This window comes from Panthera uncia (genome assembly GCF_023721935.1).
Source record: "Panthera uncia isolate 11264 chromosome C1 unlocalized genomic scaffold, Puncia_PCG_1.0 HiC_scaffold_3, whole genome shotgun sequence".
NCBI lineage: Eukaryota > Metazoa > Chordata > Mammalia > Carnivora > Felidae > Panthera > Panthera uncia.
The window spans coordinates 72,026,248-72,045,012 of NW_026057584.1; the positions used below are offsets into that span (position 1 = coordinate 72,026,248).

Here is an 18,765-nt window from a genome sequence, read left to right on the forward strand (position 1 = left end):
TAATAATTATTCTATAAGATATCAGAGCAAATTCAAGATTATACCTACTCTATGACCCTTTCACATCAGTGCATTTTCCTAAGTCAGAGAAATGTAGGTAGAGGGGAGGTGGGGCAGCTGGCACTGAGGTCCTGACATCCCTCAGAGCCCTGCACTCCTGATGCATCGTTGACAAGATGCTCAAAAGCCCATACAACAGTGCTTTTAGAATTATCGACCAAAAAAAAAAAAAAAAATTGCTTCAGGCCCTGTGAAGGGGAAGGAATTGGCAAAATCTGCCCATTTCCATGGGAGCGTGTCAGGCTTGTGAACATGACTGATCAAGGGTGTTGGGAGAACCGCTGCCTCCAGTGCATGGTAACCACGGATTGTCTGCTCAGCCTTCTCAGGGCCTGGAGAAATGGTGGGGACCTTTATAAAAGAGGGAGGTGTGACAGTGCTGACAGGACCTTTTCCTTTTAGAAGATGGAGAAGTACACACAAAGGGCTTGGAGTGAAGATAGTAAACGGATATTCTGACTCTAAGCCGAGAGAGGACCACCCCTTCCCTGCAGGTCTGTCCTGAGCTACCCACACTGTTGAAGGAATGGTTGGTAATGGAGGCTGATGCTTGGGCTCTGGCTGGGAAAGCCGTCTGCTCTGCCCTGTGCCTGGTTCCTTTCCTCTTTCACTTGGCTTTGACTTCTGGACCTGGCTGGATGGGTTTCCTTTGTCCCCCAAGGACTTTTACCCTTTCTCTGCTTACTCTTTGGGGTGGGATGGCTCACCATTAGCAAAGGACTTCAGGCTCAGCAGTGGTTCATCTAGTTAGGCCCCAAATGGGAGGGGAATTTAGACAGTTTGGAATGAGGAAAATAAAGACATTGCTTTGTCTCTGAAAGCTTGTTGTGTCCACCATTACAGGCCTTTGCTTATATAATACATGACACACGATAGACATATTGTGCATATGGGTGCTTATGTGCACATGTGCATATGGGTGCTTATGAAATGAACTTAAATTCATTAGGCAGAGTTATTTCTCCATGGATTCTGATAAAACTGGCCATGTTTCTATATAAAATGGCTTTAATCCAGGGATGTTTTAATCTTAGGGAGGTTGTGTTACCTGCTTTCTGGAGGTTTCACTGGACTGTCTCAGGGGCAGCCATGTGAGGTGTGGGGGGAGAATTGGCAGCGGGCTGCCAGATCCCCACCCTGATTCACCCAGAGTGGCTCCATATTTATCTGTCCTCAATATTGGGCTGCACTGTGTGTTTCTGTTTGAAAAAAGGGGTTCATGTCTAAAAGACATTTGAAAAGCACTGTTTGAGGGGAAAGGTATCAGAGGACTGATGACCATGGGTGGGACCTGGGAGCTAACAAGTAAAAATGAGTCCTTGGAGATAGCAGAAGGGAGACAAGATGGAAGAAAGAGAGGGTTGAAGCATAGAAGGGTGGGCGATAAAGGCTGCCACGAATGGGGCTTTAACATTTCCTGCTAATGAGGACAACCATACTCCACCCAGGATACTGCCGGGGCCTGCTGGGGCGTGAGCCAGCCGCAGGGCAGCATACGGCCCAGATACTGTTGGGTGGGAAGGGTCATTTCCTAACCTCCCCTGACAATTTTATAACATGTTTTCAAATTCCTCACTCCACAGAATTCAACCATGGGGGAGAGTGGCATCTTCTAATACGCTATGTTGTACTTCACGGAATACATGTATTCTAATAAAGTTAACTGTAAGGCAAGGCTTATGGAAAGGAAAGCTCGTTACATTATAGGCTATAGGTATAAAATTACATATATAACTACAGAAAACGAAACAGTGTGAGTCACAGACTCAAATGTGAAAACATGACTAAGAGGGGTGGTTCTTTAGCATGATGGATCTAGGAGTTGATGCCTAGAATTTCTCTGATCACTAGCAGCAAATCTTGTTTTTCATGGTTCCTGCCTCCACTTCTGGCTCCTGCTAAGACCCACTTCTGTTAAGAGGCTATTTCCTAGATTTATGGATTTCCTTGATTTTCTGTGCAGGTAGAATTTTGTCCTGCTCTTTCTTTTATCAGGCATTTAGAATGATCAGTGGAGTTATATGTCATTCTACAGTTTACTACTAGCCCTTATCTACATGGGATTGAACAGCATAAATGTGCATAGGTCAATACAAACAATAGTAACATGACCATTTACTGTGATTTTACTCTGTGCCAGGCATTGTGTGCTTTACATATAGTAACTGAAAGAGTCAAGCTGCACAAAATGAATTAAATTCCCATTTAATTATTTTGTAGGACTGAAATTCTACATGTTGATTTTTTTAAAGGATGAGTATTTGTATTTCTAAATTTAATTTTAATTTCATCAGGCAAATACAAGAGGAACAAATACTCTACCATCATCCATTCTTTTACATGTCTTGTTACACATAAGCAGGGCACATAATGGGTGCTCAAAAATAGTTGTTAATGGATCCAGTTTAATAGCATGTATTTATTTTTGGATTTCCCTTTTATTTCCTGTCTGTCAGACTTAGTTCACAATTACCTCCCTTTCATGCCTTCTCTTAAGCTGAGTATTCAGGAGTGTCTTTAAGGTTTATAACTATGGGGAGAGGGTCAGAACAATGTTTTGTACCTGTAAGGGAATTTGCTAGCGTAGTTTTGTTTGCCTTTCATATGAAAACCAAAAGAGATGGCTGTTGAAACCATCTTAGCTCTGAGGATGGGAGAATCCCATTTCTGTTATACTTCTACACTTGATCTTAGCCAAAAGGCCGAGAAGCGATTCTGTTATACTTCTAGAAACAGAAGAGTTAAATTAACGTGCCAGAATCCCAACCCCTCAAAACTGCAAAATAGAAAAGCTCAGTGTTGCCCAATTATAAAATGTTAAAGTGTTTAAAAGTATGTAACCCTTCTGTAGACCAGGTGACAAGGCTATCTTTTGGTTAACTGAGATGACTTACTCATCATAAAACCAGTCTACTACAGGCTTTCTCGAACCTCAAAAAATGTCCAAAATTATTCTTGACCAGAAAAAAGGAAAGATTCTATTTTTCCTAAGTTTGTGGCCTTCAGAGAACCCACACCAAGGCAGCTTTATCATCCTGCACTGAATTACATTATCCCTCTAATCTTGCACCTCTCCAGGTAACACAAAGAGCTACAGCACTGGGTGTGGATTTAAACTAGCCACTTTGAATATCAAAGCAAGTCTCAAGACAGGGATTTTTTTCTTCCCCACCTTCAATTTCAAAAGTAAGGTTATGGAAAAACTAAACAATCAGTTCCAATCAACCAATATTGGATGAAGAAGGTTCAATTACACTTAAAAGCCTTAGCTATGGAATGATTAATTTGGCTTATCCAATCAAAGTAAAAAGCACCATTCTTGAGACCAGCTAATAATATCTGTGTACTCCACCTCACTAAAGTAGTAATAAAACAATGTTCTCCCCACTTAGTCTAAGGCTTCATTTAATGGGTCAGGCAGAATGCTGCTAGAGCAGTAAGTAATGAATAGAAAATACACCAACTCCCAGATGTAGCAAGACTGTTGAGAAAAGAGAGAGCTATAGGATTAGCATTCTCCATTAACATAATAAACCTCCAACTCCTGAGGTCTAATGAGAAATTTGCTTCAAAAAAATTTAGCAGCATACTCCTGGTTTCTAAAGGGAAAGTTAAAAATAAACTATAATTTGGTTTAGGAAACTTGAGTTTTTTATTAATTTAAAGCAATTAGCTATTTGTTGTGAGAACTAAGAATATACACATACAAACTAATTTAGAAAATATTAGAGAATTTCATGCATACTGTTGTAGAAAAAGCTGCTTATTCTCTACCACAGGAAAAAGCACACACAATTATGAGTAACCAATAATTGCAAGGAAATACTGCCATGAGAGATGAAAGTTCATTTTCCCCACAAAGAATGAATAAAGTAATTAAAATATTATTTCCCATAAATCCTATGCTGCAGAATTTTGAAAGAGCTCACACTTAAAACTAGCTTTATAGCTATTCAAACAACCAACTGATAATCTGATTTTACTGATTAATTAAAATAATGGCACTATTTGAAAAACGTATTTCTGAACTAGTGTTAAACACCAACCAAACAATGTCATTTCTCTGGCAGCATAAATATATAACAGCTTACACAATTGTTTTCCTTTCTGATTTGGAAGAAATCTAAAATCACTAATTTTTATATGGCATTCAGTTTTTTCAGTTTCCTAATTTATAAACCCCTCCCACAAATATTTGTGGATATTGCAAAAAGAAACATAAAGCAGCCCAAAGAACTAGCGCACTTCAAACAGTACCACTGGGCATGCTCCTGCATTTTCTTCCACAACCTAGCCTTATTCTTGGTGTCTGTTGTCGATGGCATGTCAGTCCTGCTCTTTCACAAGATGTCTTTCATAAGAGGTAAAAAGAACTGCCCAAGCCTTCGGGAGGCCGGGGTCGGGGGGGGTAGTTTTATATGAGAGGACAGATGAGGCACTGTCGTACCCGCACAGAGAGGCATCATGACTGGTTTCTATGCTTCAGTTCTGATATTTGCCTTTGTTCGCCCCTAGCAATTCTGCGTCTGTGTGCTCTTTGGAATAGGCTGGTGTTGGGATACCCACCCTGCAAGCATTCTTGATAAGTGGGGATAGAAATATTAGGCTAATAGTGAAAATACAGAAAATCAAAGTTTCAGACTGCATACGAAGGTCAGAGTGTGTGTGCATCTCGCAAACTCAGTCTGTGGATAACAAGGCAGGAATGTGGGCTTCTTAATCTAGGGCCACTGCCTGCTCCTGCACATGCCTCCGTTATTATTCCCCTAGACAGTCTTTGGCTGAAATACTCATGATCTAGCAAATACACCTCTCCACTTCTCATCGCAGCTGCCCCCGAAGCTCTCCCCTAACACCTGTTAGGGTTTTTACAAAGCTCTAAGGCTTTCTCTTGGGAAGAGAGAAATGTTGTGACTCTATGGCTACATCTAGTCACACTATGGCCTCCTACGTCCCTGTCCATTAAAGCTATACAGCTCATGCCTTTCAGATGCATGTTACTTATACCCAAGCATGGTATAGATATGTGCTGTCCAACAGAGTAGCTATTGGCCATATGTGGCTGTTGAGCACTTGAAATGTGGCTAGTCCAAACTGAGATCTGCCAGAAGTATTAAGATATACAGTGGAGTATGAAAACTTGGCATGAAAAAAATGAATACAAAACACCTCAATTTTTATATTGCTTATAAATTGAAGTCATTATTTTATATTTTAAGTTTATTTATTTTGAGAGAGAGCGTGCAAACCAGGAAGTGGCAGAGAGAGAGGAAGAGAGAATCCAAAGCAGGTTCTGCATTAACAGTGCAGAGCCCAATACAAGACTCGAACCCATGAACCATGAGATCATGACCTGAGCCAAAATCAAGAGTCAGATGCTTAACCGACTGAGCCACCCAGGCACCCCTGAAATGATTATTTTAGAAGAACTGGGTTAAATAAACTGCCCTGTTAACATAAATAAGACCTGTTCCTGTATCCTATTTAATGTGTCTACTAGGAAGTTCAGAATTACATGTGTCCTACGTTATACGTGTATTGGAAAGTGCTGGTAGAGACACGTAGGCGAGTCCTCTGCTCTCAGAGGCCTTGCCACAAATGGTCACAGCACAAGGCAGCCATCACAAAACATCCAAGAGTAGGAAGAGTGCCGAGCATAGCTCGCGTGTTGTCTGCACTATGCACTCCACATCCATCCTCATACAAACGCCAAGCAGCAGGTATTGTGTTTACACTGGGGAAGCTGGTGCCAGGTGAGGTGATTTGTCTGGGGCCACAGAGCTGGAAAGAAACAAGTGGATCTCACTCCAGAACCCAGTCACTCCTGACACCATGCTACTTCTCCCTGGATGTTTTTCTGTCTGGTAGGATTGAGGACCACGGCATCCAGGGTGGAGTATGAAGGGCAGAAGCCAGGCAGAAGCAGGCTGGGGCTGGGGAAACCCAGCTTGGGAGGAGCAGGAGTAGAAGAGCCTCGGGGCTTGGCTGGCCTGGAAGGGGAGGGCAGGGGCTGCAGATGAAGACTTGCCAAGGGGGGGAAGTGTGGAAGGCAGGGACAGGTGTGATCCCAGGGATGAGGGGGAGGTTGATGGACCAGAAGGGGCACAGCCTATGTCCCAGGAAGCACTCACACCTGAAGGAGTGAGGAGACGGGAAGGCACAGAGGAAGGGCGGGTGCTCGTGATGAGAATCTGGAGCCTGATGCAAGGGGAGGGTAGCATCCAAGCTGAGCCCCGGTTCGGCATGTGTGTGAGGATCTGGAGGTGTAACAGGAATGAGGAAATCCAGGGGCAGTGGGAAGAGAGAAATACAGTGAAAAATGTCCACCATTTGTGGCTTCAGGCAAATCACTCAAGCTTTCCACCAGGACTGGAATGCTGTGAACAAATTATGAAACTGAAATGGAACTGAAATAATGGGAAAGCAATTATTATGAGTGGGACAGAAGTACTGTCTTTAATCCTAGAAAAGCCTTTTTCCTCCTTCTGGATAAATGCTGAGGAAACGACAGTCACGGTGGTTTATAGTCGCTCCCAGGATTCCTCAGAAGCTACTGCCTCAGCAGGGGTTGCTGAACCGTGTGCAGGGACTCCCAGAGCAGACGAATGCGCAGTCCTGGGCCAGACTGAAATGCATGGCTCATGGCTTCCTTCTTCCTACCCTGCCGCCAGCCTTGGGCCTGCTTGCTGCCCTCCTTGCTGGCTGGCACAGCTGGCTACTAAGGTGGTGGACCAGTCCAGCAGCCTGGAGGGCTGGGTCGCACAGGAGGCCTGGCCAGGCCAGCTGGGTGGGCCTTACTTTGCTCGCCTGGTTGTTCCCCGCGATTTCCTGCACACAGCTAACGCATACTCCATGTCAGACATGGAAGAGCTCCCTCACGCCCAGCTGTGGGCATGGTGGTCACCACCGCTGGTTTCAGCAGCAGTAGTGAGAGGGTGCTTAGGTGGTGTGGGAGAAGGAGACTTCCCTGGAGGGGCAGTGTGGAGTTGATGATGGCCTGGGCCAGCCGCCGAGGCTACATACTCAATTTGAAGAGGATTGCTCCTCTTTCCCTGCTGAACGACACGAGCGATAGATCTTTAAAGTCTTTAAAGACCATAAGGGTTAGCCTGCGTTTCTGTGATTTTTCAGGTACAAAGGTGGTGGATCACAGCATCTTTGAAAAGATCTATCAATTTCTAGAGATCCGTTTACAGACTCACATTTACATTTCAACATATTCTTTATTTCAGGTAATTTTCCAACTTCATGGGTAGGCTGAGAGGATTAATTACATAATGTAGTCACAGAGTCCTCTGTACCCTGGAAAAGCATTTCTGCTGAAAATAAATCAGCTTAAAATTCAGAAATGCTGACTGAGAATTGCCCGTAAGGGACGTATAAGATGGTTCTTTTTGTCAGGGGGAGTTTGTAAAAGCGAACAGGTCGCACAAAGGAAAAATCCACCCGAGAGAATCACAGGGATGCAGAGGTGGCAGGGAGGGCAGTGATGTGGCCACCCTGGTTGTTCTTCAGGGTACTTCAGCCTCTGGCACAGAATTAGGTCACTTACACTATCCTAGAGATTTGCCTGAGAAAAAGTCACTGAAGTGATGTGTTCCACGTCTGGCTTTGATGGGTTCCAGGAACGTGCTTTTCCATGTGTACTAAATCTTCAACCTCGTCATCTGGTACCAGCAGAAGAAGCTTACAGACAAAAGTACCTCCAGTCCTCAGCCATGAGAAGTTCTATAGACTCAGAAACTGCAAGGTACTCAGGGGACCTGGGCTGGGTTCTCTTGGGCATTTTTTTTTAGATTTCTATCATATGCCCTCATCTTTCTCAAATATACTGGTTCTCCAATATACTGAACACATGTGTCACTATGGGTTCTCTTTTGTACTGAGAAATTCTACTCTAACAGTTGACCACCTGAGTTCTGTAGGGACCTCTGAGGCTCCCTGTTTGATTGCTTCATTTTGCTTGACACTTAAGAAGCCTACATATAAGGGGCACCTAGATGGCTCAACTGGCTAAGCATCCGACTTCAGCTCAGGTTATGATCTCACGGTTCATGGGTTTGAGCCCTGCATCCAGCTTTGTGCTGACAGCTCAGAGCCTGGAGTCTGCTTCGGATTCTGTACCTTTCTCTGTTCCTCCACAGCTCATGCTGTCTCTCTCTTGAAATAAAAACATTAAAAAAAAAAAAAAAAAAAAAAGAAGCCTACGCGTAAAAGAAGATCATATTCATCTTATTAGTTGAATCTTTTCATACTCGAACTATAAATCCTGAAATAGTTATAAGACAAAAATCACATTTCATGTTTTCTAAGCAACCTAACACTTTATGATTATACCTTATCGGTAGTTTGATGTGACTGTGCTAGTGGCCAAGTTCAAACATATTTCTCTGTACTCGCAGATAAAATTCAGAGAATAAATTCAGAGTTTTTTGTTTTTTTGTTTTTTGTTTTTCCTTTTTTGGTGGTAATTTGAAAGAGTAAGGGAAAATGGGCAGGTGCACCCCCAAGTTGTGCACCTGCTCAGCACTTTTCAGTGGCCTGGGGGAGGGGGGGGGGGCAGAGGCAGAGAAGGAAGGAAGAGCTGCATGCCAGGAACACAACCAGGACTCAGTCTCTCTGGATCCCTGTTTCTCATCTACAATATGGGGGAAAGAATAGATTTCTTTAAGGCCCTTTCCAGTTCAAAGTTGTGACTTTGAATTAGGAGTTGTCCCATCTGTAATACACCGTTTTGTCTTGTTACCAATTAAACTTTTTTTTAAAATTTTTTAATGTTTATTTATTTTTGAGACAGAGAGAGACAGAGCATGAACAGGGGAGGGTCAGAGAGAGAGGGAGACACAGAATCGGAAGCATTCTCCAGGCTCCGAGCTGTCGGCACAGAGCCCGACGTGAGGCTCGAACTCACAGACCGTGAGATCATGACCTGAGCCGAAGTCAGACGCCCAACCGACTGAGCCACCCAGGCGCCCCACCAATTAAACTTTTTTGTCATGTTATTTATTACCAATTTTTATGGTTTGAAATGTTCAGTGAATAAGAAAGCACACGATTCTGTTGCTCCTGTTTTATAAACTGGGCCAAGTGTAAGGATCCCACTGACTTTGGCTGAGAACTGGGAAGAGATGTTGCTAGATTTGTGGAAACTACCCATGCAGCTCCTGATGGCTCTAGCGGTCCACAAAAAGCAGGATAGAAAGTAATAGGCCAACTCCTCTCTGGACCAAAGAACAAACGACTGTTTTGAAGGCATAATAATTAGACCAAGGGGACATATTTAGTAAATTATTTCGTTCTGTAATGGCACTTAACATTCCAAATGGCTGAATGCATGTCCACTAAGCCTCAGCTCTTTATAGAACATCCTACTGTTTGCTAAACTTTAGTTTGGCCTATCCACCCTTCCTTAGTGCAGGACTATCATTTCCTTATTAATTTATTACCTAATTAGAAATATGGCGCTAATGATCAGTAAGGGAATAAACCTAATTTCTGCATAGTGTCTGAAATCCACTGCTAGCATCCAAACATTTTTAAAATAAACAGTGTGGAAATATTGTACTTAGCCATATGGATGAATAATCACTTGCTAAATTGGAAAGAATGTGAATATAGCAGTCATTTAAACAAAGGCTATTATTATTCAAGAACAAGGGCTACTTTGTGGTATTTAACACCAGTGTTAACAGGGATAATAGAAATGTGGTAGTTTTAGGACATCTGGTACATTAAAAAAAAAAAAAAAGGGAGGCCTCCGAATTCTGTGAAATATCAATTTCTATAGTTTTTAAAAAATGATGCTTTCAGAATGCTCAATAACTCAAAACTCATATTTCCTGGCTTAGAAACACTATTTAATTATCTTGAGCAAATGAGTTCAACATATCTTTTCTAGTGACAAGATGTTCCCACTTTCCACCCATAGCATGTGGCCTAGAAGACATTCATTTTATTACCCAACCAGGAACAACCATATTTCATGCAGCTTTCAAGTTGAAGCACAATAAAGGCAAAAAGTATCTTTGTAATAAAAAAAACCTCACCCTGAGCACCAGATAGATCAGCAATTACTAAAAGAAAAACTCATTAGGTTTCAACCTGGAAAATATTCAACAAAATGAAGAAAACACAAGAATCCTGTTACATATTAGAGGACCATTTTAATTAACAATGACAGCCATACTGTCTTGAGAAAACACACCTGGCAAAAAGTAGTTTTCCCTTTTTTCCCTGCAAGTAAAGATGTGGCCCAAAATGCAGGTGCTGGGCAATTATTATATTCAAAGCAGAGGAGAGGCATCTTTTTAAAAGAAGAGCTAAAATTTCTTCATTTACGTACATTAAAATGCCAAACTGAAACAAAGGGGACTAGGAAAAAAAAAAAAGTCTTTGGATTAATAACTAGGTTGAATTACTTACATTAAGAATATCAAAATACTTAGTTTTCAAGGGGATAGTAATTTCTTCCAATAATACAATATTTTGAACACAGCAGTTCATTGTGCTTTGACATTTCATGATCTTAAGCCGATGATAATCTCCACTGAGGAGCTCCGACGCCATCCCTGCAAAGGGTAAGTACTGCACTAGGCTAGCCAGGGCCAGAGTACCTCGTGGACACATTGGAAGAACCGGAAATTTAGAAGGATAATGTTCTGTTTTCAAAGAGGATTTTACAGGAGATGGGCAGCTCATAGGGAATGCTGAGTGATGTGGTCACATAGCACGCAGCTGCCCGTGTTTGGAGCAGACATGCCTTAATGAGAATGGTTCAGCCTGAGACACACTTTCCTGGTTAGGAGAGGTCCAGGAGGCTGGATTTAGGGGCGACTGGTCTTCTCCTATGGGGCTATTCTTAGGCCAAATGAACTCCCGAGGGCGTACCTTGCTTGCTTTCTCAAGCCATACTTAATGTTTTCTTGTTGCTCTCTGGATAACCCTGTGCTCAGTCTTAACCCCACAAAGCAGTGAGCTCCCCGTCCCTGTGGGTCCGAGTACATCAGGGGTGGCTATGTTGTGTGGAAACTGTACGGGGAATTCAGGCACTGGATAGCTGATGGGACAAAATTTATTTTGAGGTCTCCTCCAACCCTGTGATTGGTTTAAAGATGGTTTATGAGTATTGACTCAAGGAAGAGTTACTGAAGGAGCTCAAGGAAGTCTTGATATTGTCAGGCATTAAAACACACCAGGGATTAGTTATTCTTAAAAAGTTACTGAACATCATTTAGAGGTGGTACCACTAAATTCTGGAACCGAAAAATATGAACGTATAATTTTTCTTGTCTTCATAAATCTTGGTCTACAAATACGTGCATACATGCAACACACACACATAACTGTGCTAGATTTATATTATGACTTTGTAGTTTCAAATTAGCTGGATAATGGTTATATACAAATCAAACTCAGGTTGACATTCAGCATTCTGAAGCTGGAAATTCACTTTTGAAGTCCTCCGGTCTAACTCCTTTATAAACGTCAACTGGATGAAGTGTTCACACACTGACCACTCCCATTCCAAAGCAAAGACTACTTTTGAAGAGAACATTTCATAAGCAGTTGGTTCATAAATCAGTATAAATTATTGGGAGTAAAAATATAGAGTTATTAATTTTTCCTCCCCTACAAATGTGGACAAAAAATACTTCTTAAAGCCTAAAAGTTACTGGCAGTTGTCTAAAAAAAAAAAAAAAAAAAAGAGGTTGTTGCTGGTTTTACATTGGAAGCAATACGATCTACTGGAGAAACAGCCTTTTTGAATTAATAAACACTCATATCCTCCTTTTAAGGCTAGGACCCATGTCTTAAAACATCTTGCATTCTCAGCAACTAGTACTGCACTCACAAAGAGAGAGTGAAATATGGAGGGAAGCATCTAAATTAGCACTTACATCTGGAGTACGCACCAGGCAAATTAGTACATAAAAGCTCTTAGTGAAGTTTGGCTCTACTTCCAATAAATCGGATTTATTCTCAAATGAAAAAGAAATCGCCAAACTTTCATGTACTTGCTTCTTGTTTATCACTAAATCTTATACATTCCTTGAACTCAGAGAAAGCACTGTAACCATTTCACCCAAGGATAAAACCTCAGAAACAAAAATCTACCAAACACCTATTCCTCCTGTGAGAAATTATGACAGAAGAGAAAAAACACCCTACACATCTATCATGACTAATCAAAAGAGAACCAAATTTGAGTAGAAGCTATGCTTTTAACATCAGGCTGTCCCCGGATTGCCATGATGTTGTAGGGAGCCCACACACATCAGTTTGCAGCCCTGTTGGCCACACAGGTATTACTGGGAGATGCTATTTGGACAATGACACAGGAAGTTCACAGTGATGGGAAAGAAACAGCAAATAAGAAAAGAAAGCACTCATGCTGCAAACACATGGTCTCCTCTGAGCCTCCCTTACAGAGAACTTAATGTAAGGGAGGGACTATATTGACTTCTAGAATGGATAGGTGTATATTCTTCCTTTTCTCTTAGTTCTATTTATCCTGTTCTAATTTTCATTTTATATACATATGCCATATGTATGTATGTGTAAATAATTTATTTTTTGGTGTGAGAGGGTTTGATGCCTCGAAAGCATTTGAGAAAGAGAACATAGTAATAAATCAATAGATAATTTAGATGTGTTAAAGCATTAATATTCAAACTATGTTAAGGCAGGGAGTCTAATCCAGAGTTTAAGATTATATATAAAGTGTATTCTACTTTTAGTATGTAAATTTCATACCTTATTTGGAGTACAGGGTACTATATTTTAAATTTTAGTATCTTATGAGAAAGCTGATTCCCCTCAAATATTAGATTCATGATGGTTTGCTACATTCCCCAGTGTTACTGAATTATATGTGACAGAACCTACAGCTCTAATTTCATCGTGAAAGCCAGTGGGGAATGGGGTTAATTTTTTAAAATGTTGTTAGAGATTTTTAAATTAAATATCTCAGGCATGAAAAATAGCATAGCAAATATAAGATACCCAGGTAACTACTACCTAACTTTGACATTTTGTCTTCTTTGTTTCAGATTTCTTTCTTTCTTTTCTTTTTTAAAGAAACAGAGCTGGATTAAATCTCCCAATCCCTTTTTCTCTACCTGCCCTCCTCCCCACCCCACAGGCAACCACTATCTTTAATCTATCTTCTGTCATTTCAATGAAAAATTTTAACTTTATTACATGTGTGTATATCAGAAAATAATTTATAGCCTCAACCTGCATATTATGAAACTTTATATCAATAGTATCATGCTGTGCTTGCCATCCCACCAATGCTTCTAGATATTTATCTATACATCTATAGATACACAGACATTACAGCTATCCAGAGACAGCTCTAATGCATTTGTCTTAATTCTTATGTCTGGTTTCACTGTGTGAATATACTGCCATTTATTTAACTATTTTCCTACCAGTCAATACTCAGTATTTCCCTCTAATTCTCTATTATAAATAATGCTGTCATTAATTCGCTCTGCTGCAGAACTGTTCTTTCACCTGGACTTCAAGCACCCTTAAACTCAGCTGACAGTGCTGCAACATCGTCTCCCAAGACAAAGCATCACTTGCTTCCTCCTGTTCTCTCACTCCCCACATTGGACCGCTGTGCCCTGACCATCAAGTGTGTTTCTCTCTATTCCCTCTTCTCGACCACCCACCCCTTCCTTCCTTTTTTTTTTTTTTTTTTTTTTTTAAAGTTTATTTAGTTATTTTGAGAGAGAGAGAGGGAGAGACAGAGAGTGCATGAACAGGGCGAGAAACAGAGAGAGAGGGGGAGAGAGAAAACCCCAAGCAGGCTACTGTCAGCACATGTCAGCCCGACATGGGGCTCAATCCCATGATCTGTGAGATCACGACCAGAGCTGAAATCAAGCGTTGGACATTCCACCGACTGAGCCACCCAGGCACCCCAGCCACCCCTTCTTTCTGTCATGGATGCGGCTCAAGCTATTACCTCAAGATTACAGGCCTCCCAGATGCCATGTTCATCTACTTCAAATCAGTCCCCCACCCTGATACCTGCTGGAAGAATGCATTTAAAAGCCCAAACTGGCCACACCACGCCCTATAATCACCCCACAGTGTACAGGACACAAGTTCCTCATAAAAGTTCCCCAAACCAGGCCTGTGTTTCTCTTTGGCCTTGTCTTCCTTCAGCATGCCTCTCTGGCTGGAAGCTCTGACCTCATATTCCATGCTGGCTTTGAGCTCTGCCTGTGAATGGAAGTATGTCCAGTCAACACCTCTACATCCTTCAGGGCAATTTTGGTTTCACACTGACCAGAGGACTTCCCTGCCCATCCTCTGTGCTCCTAGCTGCAGCCCCTACTGAGTCCTGACACTTGCAGCTTCTCGCTGACATCCTCAGAACCACTCCTGTTCCTCCTGAGTCGGAGTGCTACTTGAGGGCAGGGGGTGAGGTGTGTTCACGTGTGCATCTCCGGTAGCCAGGAAAGCATCTGACGTACTAACAGGGATCTGGAAACTGGCTGAACTCAAGTGGAAGGTAGTTAATCCATTAACTGTATTTTACTTTCATAATAAAGGAGAGCCAGTCTATTTAACACAAGTAGATTTACTATGGAATACATCATAAAAAAAGCTGTACTCAGTCCTTTACGCACAAGACATCTGTTAGCTGATACTTAACGCACTCAAGTATAATAACTGATACTAGTCAGGATGACCCTGTAGCAGTGCAAGTGCTTTCTGAATCATCGGATTAAATTAGATTCAGCCTTTGTCACAGTTGTGCACACTACATCATGATCTCCTACCTAGAACCTCCAACTTCTTCACTGTGCCACCACACAAGGACATCGGCTAGGTGGCTTTCAACATTTCCTTCAGGACAAGATCACATTGTTTACCCACCTGTAACAAGCTCCCTTACTTCTGCATCAATAGATTTTCTCAACAGTCGCAACAAAGCAGGAATCCCACCAACATTCTTCATTGCTATTTTATTTTCATCTGTAGACTTGCCAAAAACAAGGTTTCGGAGGGCACCACAAGCATTCTTCTGAACTTCCAAAACTCTGTGGTCCAAAAGGTCAACCAGATGCTTGATTCCCCCTAACCTACACACCTAGAATGAAAAATATGAGGTACCAGGCCTAAGTGACATATGACTAAAAAGTGATCAAATAAAAGTCTGTTATGGAAAGATCACAGGAAAAAAAAGGAAGGCAGTCATAGGTGGATTAATGGCCAAGTGTAGGTAGCATAGTCCTACTCTACCCTCCTAAACACACAGAGGGGTTATGCGGGAAATGAGCAAATACACAAACACAATAAAGCTGTATGGATTGGAGGTAAGGATTTTTGACTGAAGTCATTTGGATTACAGAATTGTTTCTCTAGACTACTCTCCCTAATTTTCTCCCGTTTGCCAATTAATTAGTACATTACATGAATATATCTGGGCTTTATTTCCTTCATCCACCTTTAGCTCAGCAGCTGGTATGTTGTTTTGCATATGAAGCTGAGGAAAAACAATGAAGTTCCATTTGCCATTGCAGGGGGGGAAATGCCAAAGTGTTAAGAAAGAGTCTGTATGTCATAGGACACTAGTCAATAACCAATGACTCACTGTATTTCTATAAATGCCAAAAAACTTTAAAATATGAAATAAAATACTCATTTATGTTCAGTATTAGTTAACAGTTAAAAATTCTCTGTAACTTGACTTAATTTCATGTCGGCACCAATCTTAACAGAATCACATAAAGTACGTGAGCTCACTAGTTTCATACATAATTTTTATCTAATAGATTTTTGGAAAATACTCTAAAAACGTAGGTTAAATTGAATTTCGCTTCATGTTTTATAAGTAAGCTAATGAGTAGACACGGGATTTGAAAATGCTAAAAGCATTCCAAGAAATATCCTCATCTTGGTTTCGCCTACAAAACACTGAAATGCACGGTTAAGAATGAAAGGGGTATCTGGTATCACACTATCCCTTTAAAAATGGCCTGTGAATTGCAGCTAGTAATTTCTGAAGCACATAAGCACGTGATTGCTCCATGGAAGGCACCGCCCCCCCGGGGGCGTGCCAGGCGCTGGGAGCGTACCTCCATTTTCACTTTGTTGTCGCCAAAGCACAGGTGCTGCAGGTAGGCGGCCGCGTTCGCCTGCACGGACGGGAACTGGTGCTGCAGCATGTGAATAACTTCGGGCAACTCGGGGTCACGCCAGGCAAACTCCCTGTGAGAGAAAGACACGGCTTCAAAGCAGGAACGACCGTGTTTTAACAATACACTCGATGAAGAGTCTGTCATAAAAAAGGCTTGGCTGAGACTAAAATTGGAAGTTACAAAATTCCTAAAATATATAAATGTAAAGAGCTCTTCCCCCGCCCGCCCCGATGAACATACGCAGAGACCGAGATGCTACTGAACTCAAAGAAATCATCAGGCACAGAAAGAGGTTCAAGAGAACAAAGGAAATTCTTAACATGAAAAACTTTTCCATTCTTATTTTCTTCTTCCATTCTAATTTTATGCCTTTCTACCTATGTCAGAAATTTGCAGGTGTGAGGCTCAGGTAAACAAGTGCACTTTAGTGAGGTGAGAAGTCATGACTGAGCAGAGAGAAAGAAAGCTGCTGGGAATAGGCAGAACTGGTGTCAGCTGGGAAATCGCAAGTAATGTGGGCCTGATGATTTTTAAAGAACTTAATATAATATTTATGGTTGCTCTCGATTATAAGAAGTGTAGAAATTTATAAAAAAAATATTTTTTTTCGGTAATCCTATAACCAGAGAAAACCACTGCTTACATTTCCTGTTGGGTCTTTTTTTCCCTAATACATATATAAAAATGTGCACGTGTGCATACAGAATTTTTTCAAAGAAATGGATTATATTTAAATAGCACTTCGTATTTCATGAGTACTTATTCTGTGCCAGGCACTATTCTAGGCATTTTATATATATGAATTCATTTATTCTTTTTTTTTTAATGGAACCACCATTTTTTAAATTTCAATTAAAAAAATTTTTTTTAAATTTGAGAGTGTGCATGTAAGCGAGCAGGGGAGGAGTACTGGGGGAGAGGTTGGGAGAAAGAGAGAGAGGAGAATCTTCAACAGGGTCCGTGCTCAGTGCAGAGCCCAATGCAGGGCTTGATCCCACGACCCTGGGATCATCATATGACCTGAGCTGAAATCAGGAGTTGGACACTCAACAGACTGAGCCCCCCAGCCACCCCATTAATTCATTTATTCTTATTGCAACCACATAGATATTGAGGTTGAGACAGAGAGGCTAAGCATCTTGCCTAAACTCACTCAGCTAGTCAACAGAACACTCTGCTTTCAGAGACGGTATGCTATCCCACTTCTTGTAGAGTGAGTATACAGTCACACTAAGCACGTACACTTATACTCTGCTTTTTCAGATAACATCACATTGTTGGAATTTGGATGTCAACTGATTGGCTCACTGTTTAGGATCCTTTTTAAATGTGCATTCATGCTTATAACATATAGAGACCAACTTCTTAGAATTGGTTCACATGGGGCACCTGGGTGGCTCAGTAGGTTAAGCGTCCAAATTTGGCTCAGGTCATGACCTCACAGTTCATGGGTTTGAGCCCTGTGTCGGGCTCTGTGCTGACAGCTGAGAGCCAGAAGCTTGTTTCAGATTCTGGGTCTCCCTCTCTCTCTGCCCTTCCTCCAATCATGCACCCCCATCTCTCTCTCAAAAATAAACATTAAAAACATTAGGAAAAAAAAGGAATGGTTCACAAAGCAACAAATTAGTGGACTTTGATTGCAGAATGAACTATTATACAAAATGAGTAAAATGAATGCTATTTATAATAAACTCTAAAAAAAAAAAATCTTTAAATTAACAACCCAGTGATCCTTCTATTGCCCAGTTATTAAGGCCTAGAGTCTCTCTTGGTCTGGGAGCGCTCTATGTATTAACTTGCTTGTCCACTACAAGGGGCAACCTAAACCTGCACACACATACACACCACCCGTTCAAATGAATAGTGCCATAGCAGGTGTCAGAGAGATACAAGCACTGAATGAGACGTGGTTTGGTGTACAAGACTCTGTACATGCAACAATGTCTTATTCAATGAGTTTACCTGTGTCAGGCACTGTGTCAAGAGCTTTATATGCATTATCTCATTTACCTTGACTATTGCCATATGACATAGGCACTACTCAATAACATTTGATAGAGGTAAGGAACCTGAGATTAGTAATAAGTGATAGAGGTGGGTGAAACCCACTCAGGTAGTCTGTATGTTGCCTCCACACATAAGGAACAGAAAGCAGAGGTTGTGAAGCAGAAGGGTGAGAGAATGTAACATATATAAGGTCACATTTATAAAGAAGAAAACTCTGGTGGCCAAATAGAGAACGTATTAGACTCAGAAAATATTAGTGGCAAGAAGACTATCCACACATTTGCTCAAAACAAAATAGAGCCATCCTTGACTTCTCTCTTTCCTGTATTCTTCTTGTCCAACCTATCAGCAAACTTTATTGACTATCTCTGAACTATTTCATATAAGCCCAACCCATCCATTCTCTTTGCCTTGCCTGGCCCATCTAATAGTCTCCTATGTGCTCTGTTTCAAATATCACTCCCTTACCCCATCTACTCTTTGCATAGCAGCCAGATGATTTTTTTTGAAAACTGAAGCCAAGGGTAAGAGGGAGATT

General features: G+C 41.4%; 1 protein-coding gene across 8 annotated transcripts in view; it reads right to left on the minus strand.

The window, feature by feature from the left end:
* The window catches only part of PKP4 (plakophilin 4), a 237,356-nt gene that overhangs the window by 24,016 nt on the left and 194,575 nt on the right, over nt 1-18,765 (minus strand). For 6 of the 8 annotated variants that reach the window (XM_049615607.1, XM_049615606.1, XM_049615605.1 and 3 more), the window contains exons 10-11: nt 16,158-16,286; nt 14,956-15,169 (exon numbers count right to left, since the gene is read on the minus strand). In XM_049615607.1, the coding sequence (XP_049471564.1) occupies nt 14,956-15,169; nt 16,158-16,286 (343 nt within the window). Of the gene's footprint in view, nt 1-14,955; nt 15,170-16,157; nt 16,291-18,765 lie in introns of all 8 variants that reach the window. The other 2 variants (XM_049615604.1, XM_049615610.1) reach the window with 1 other exon arrangement.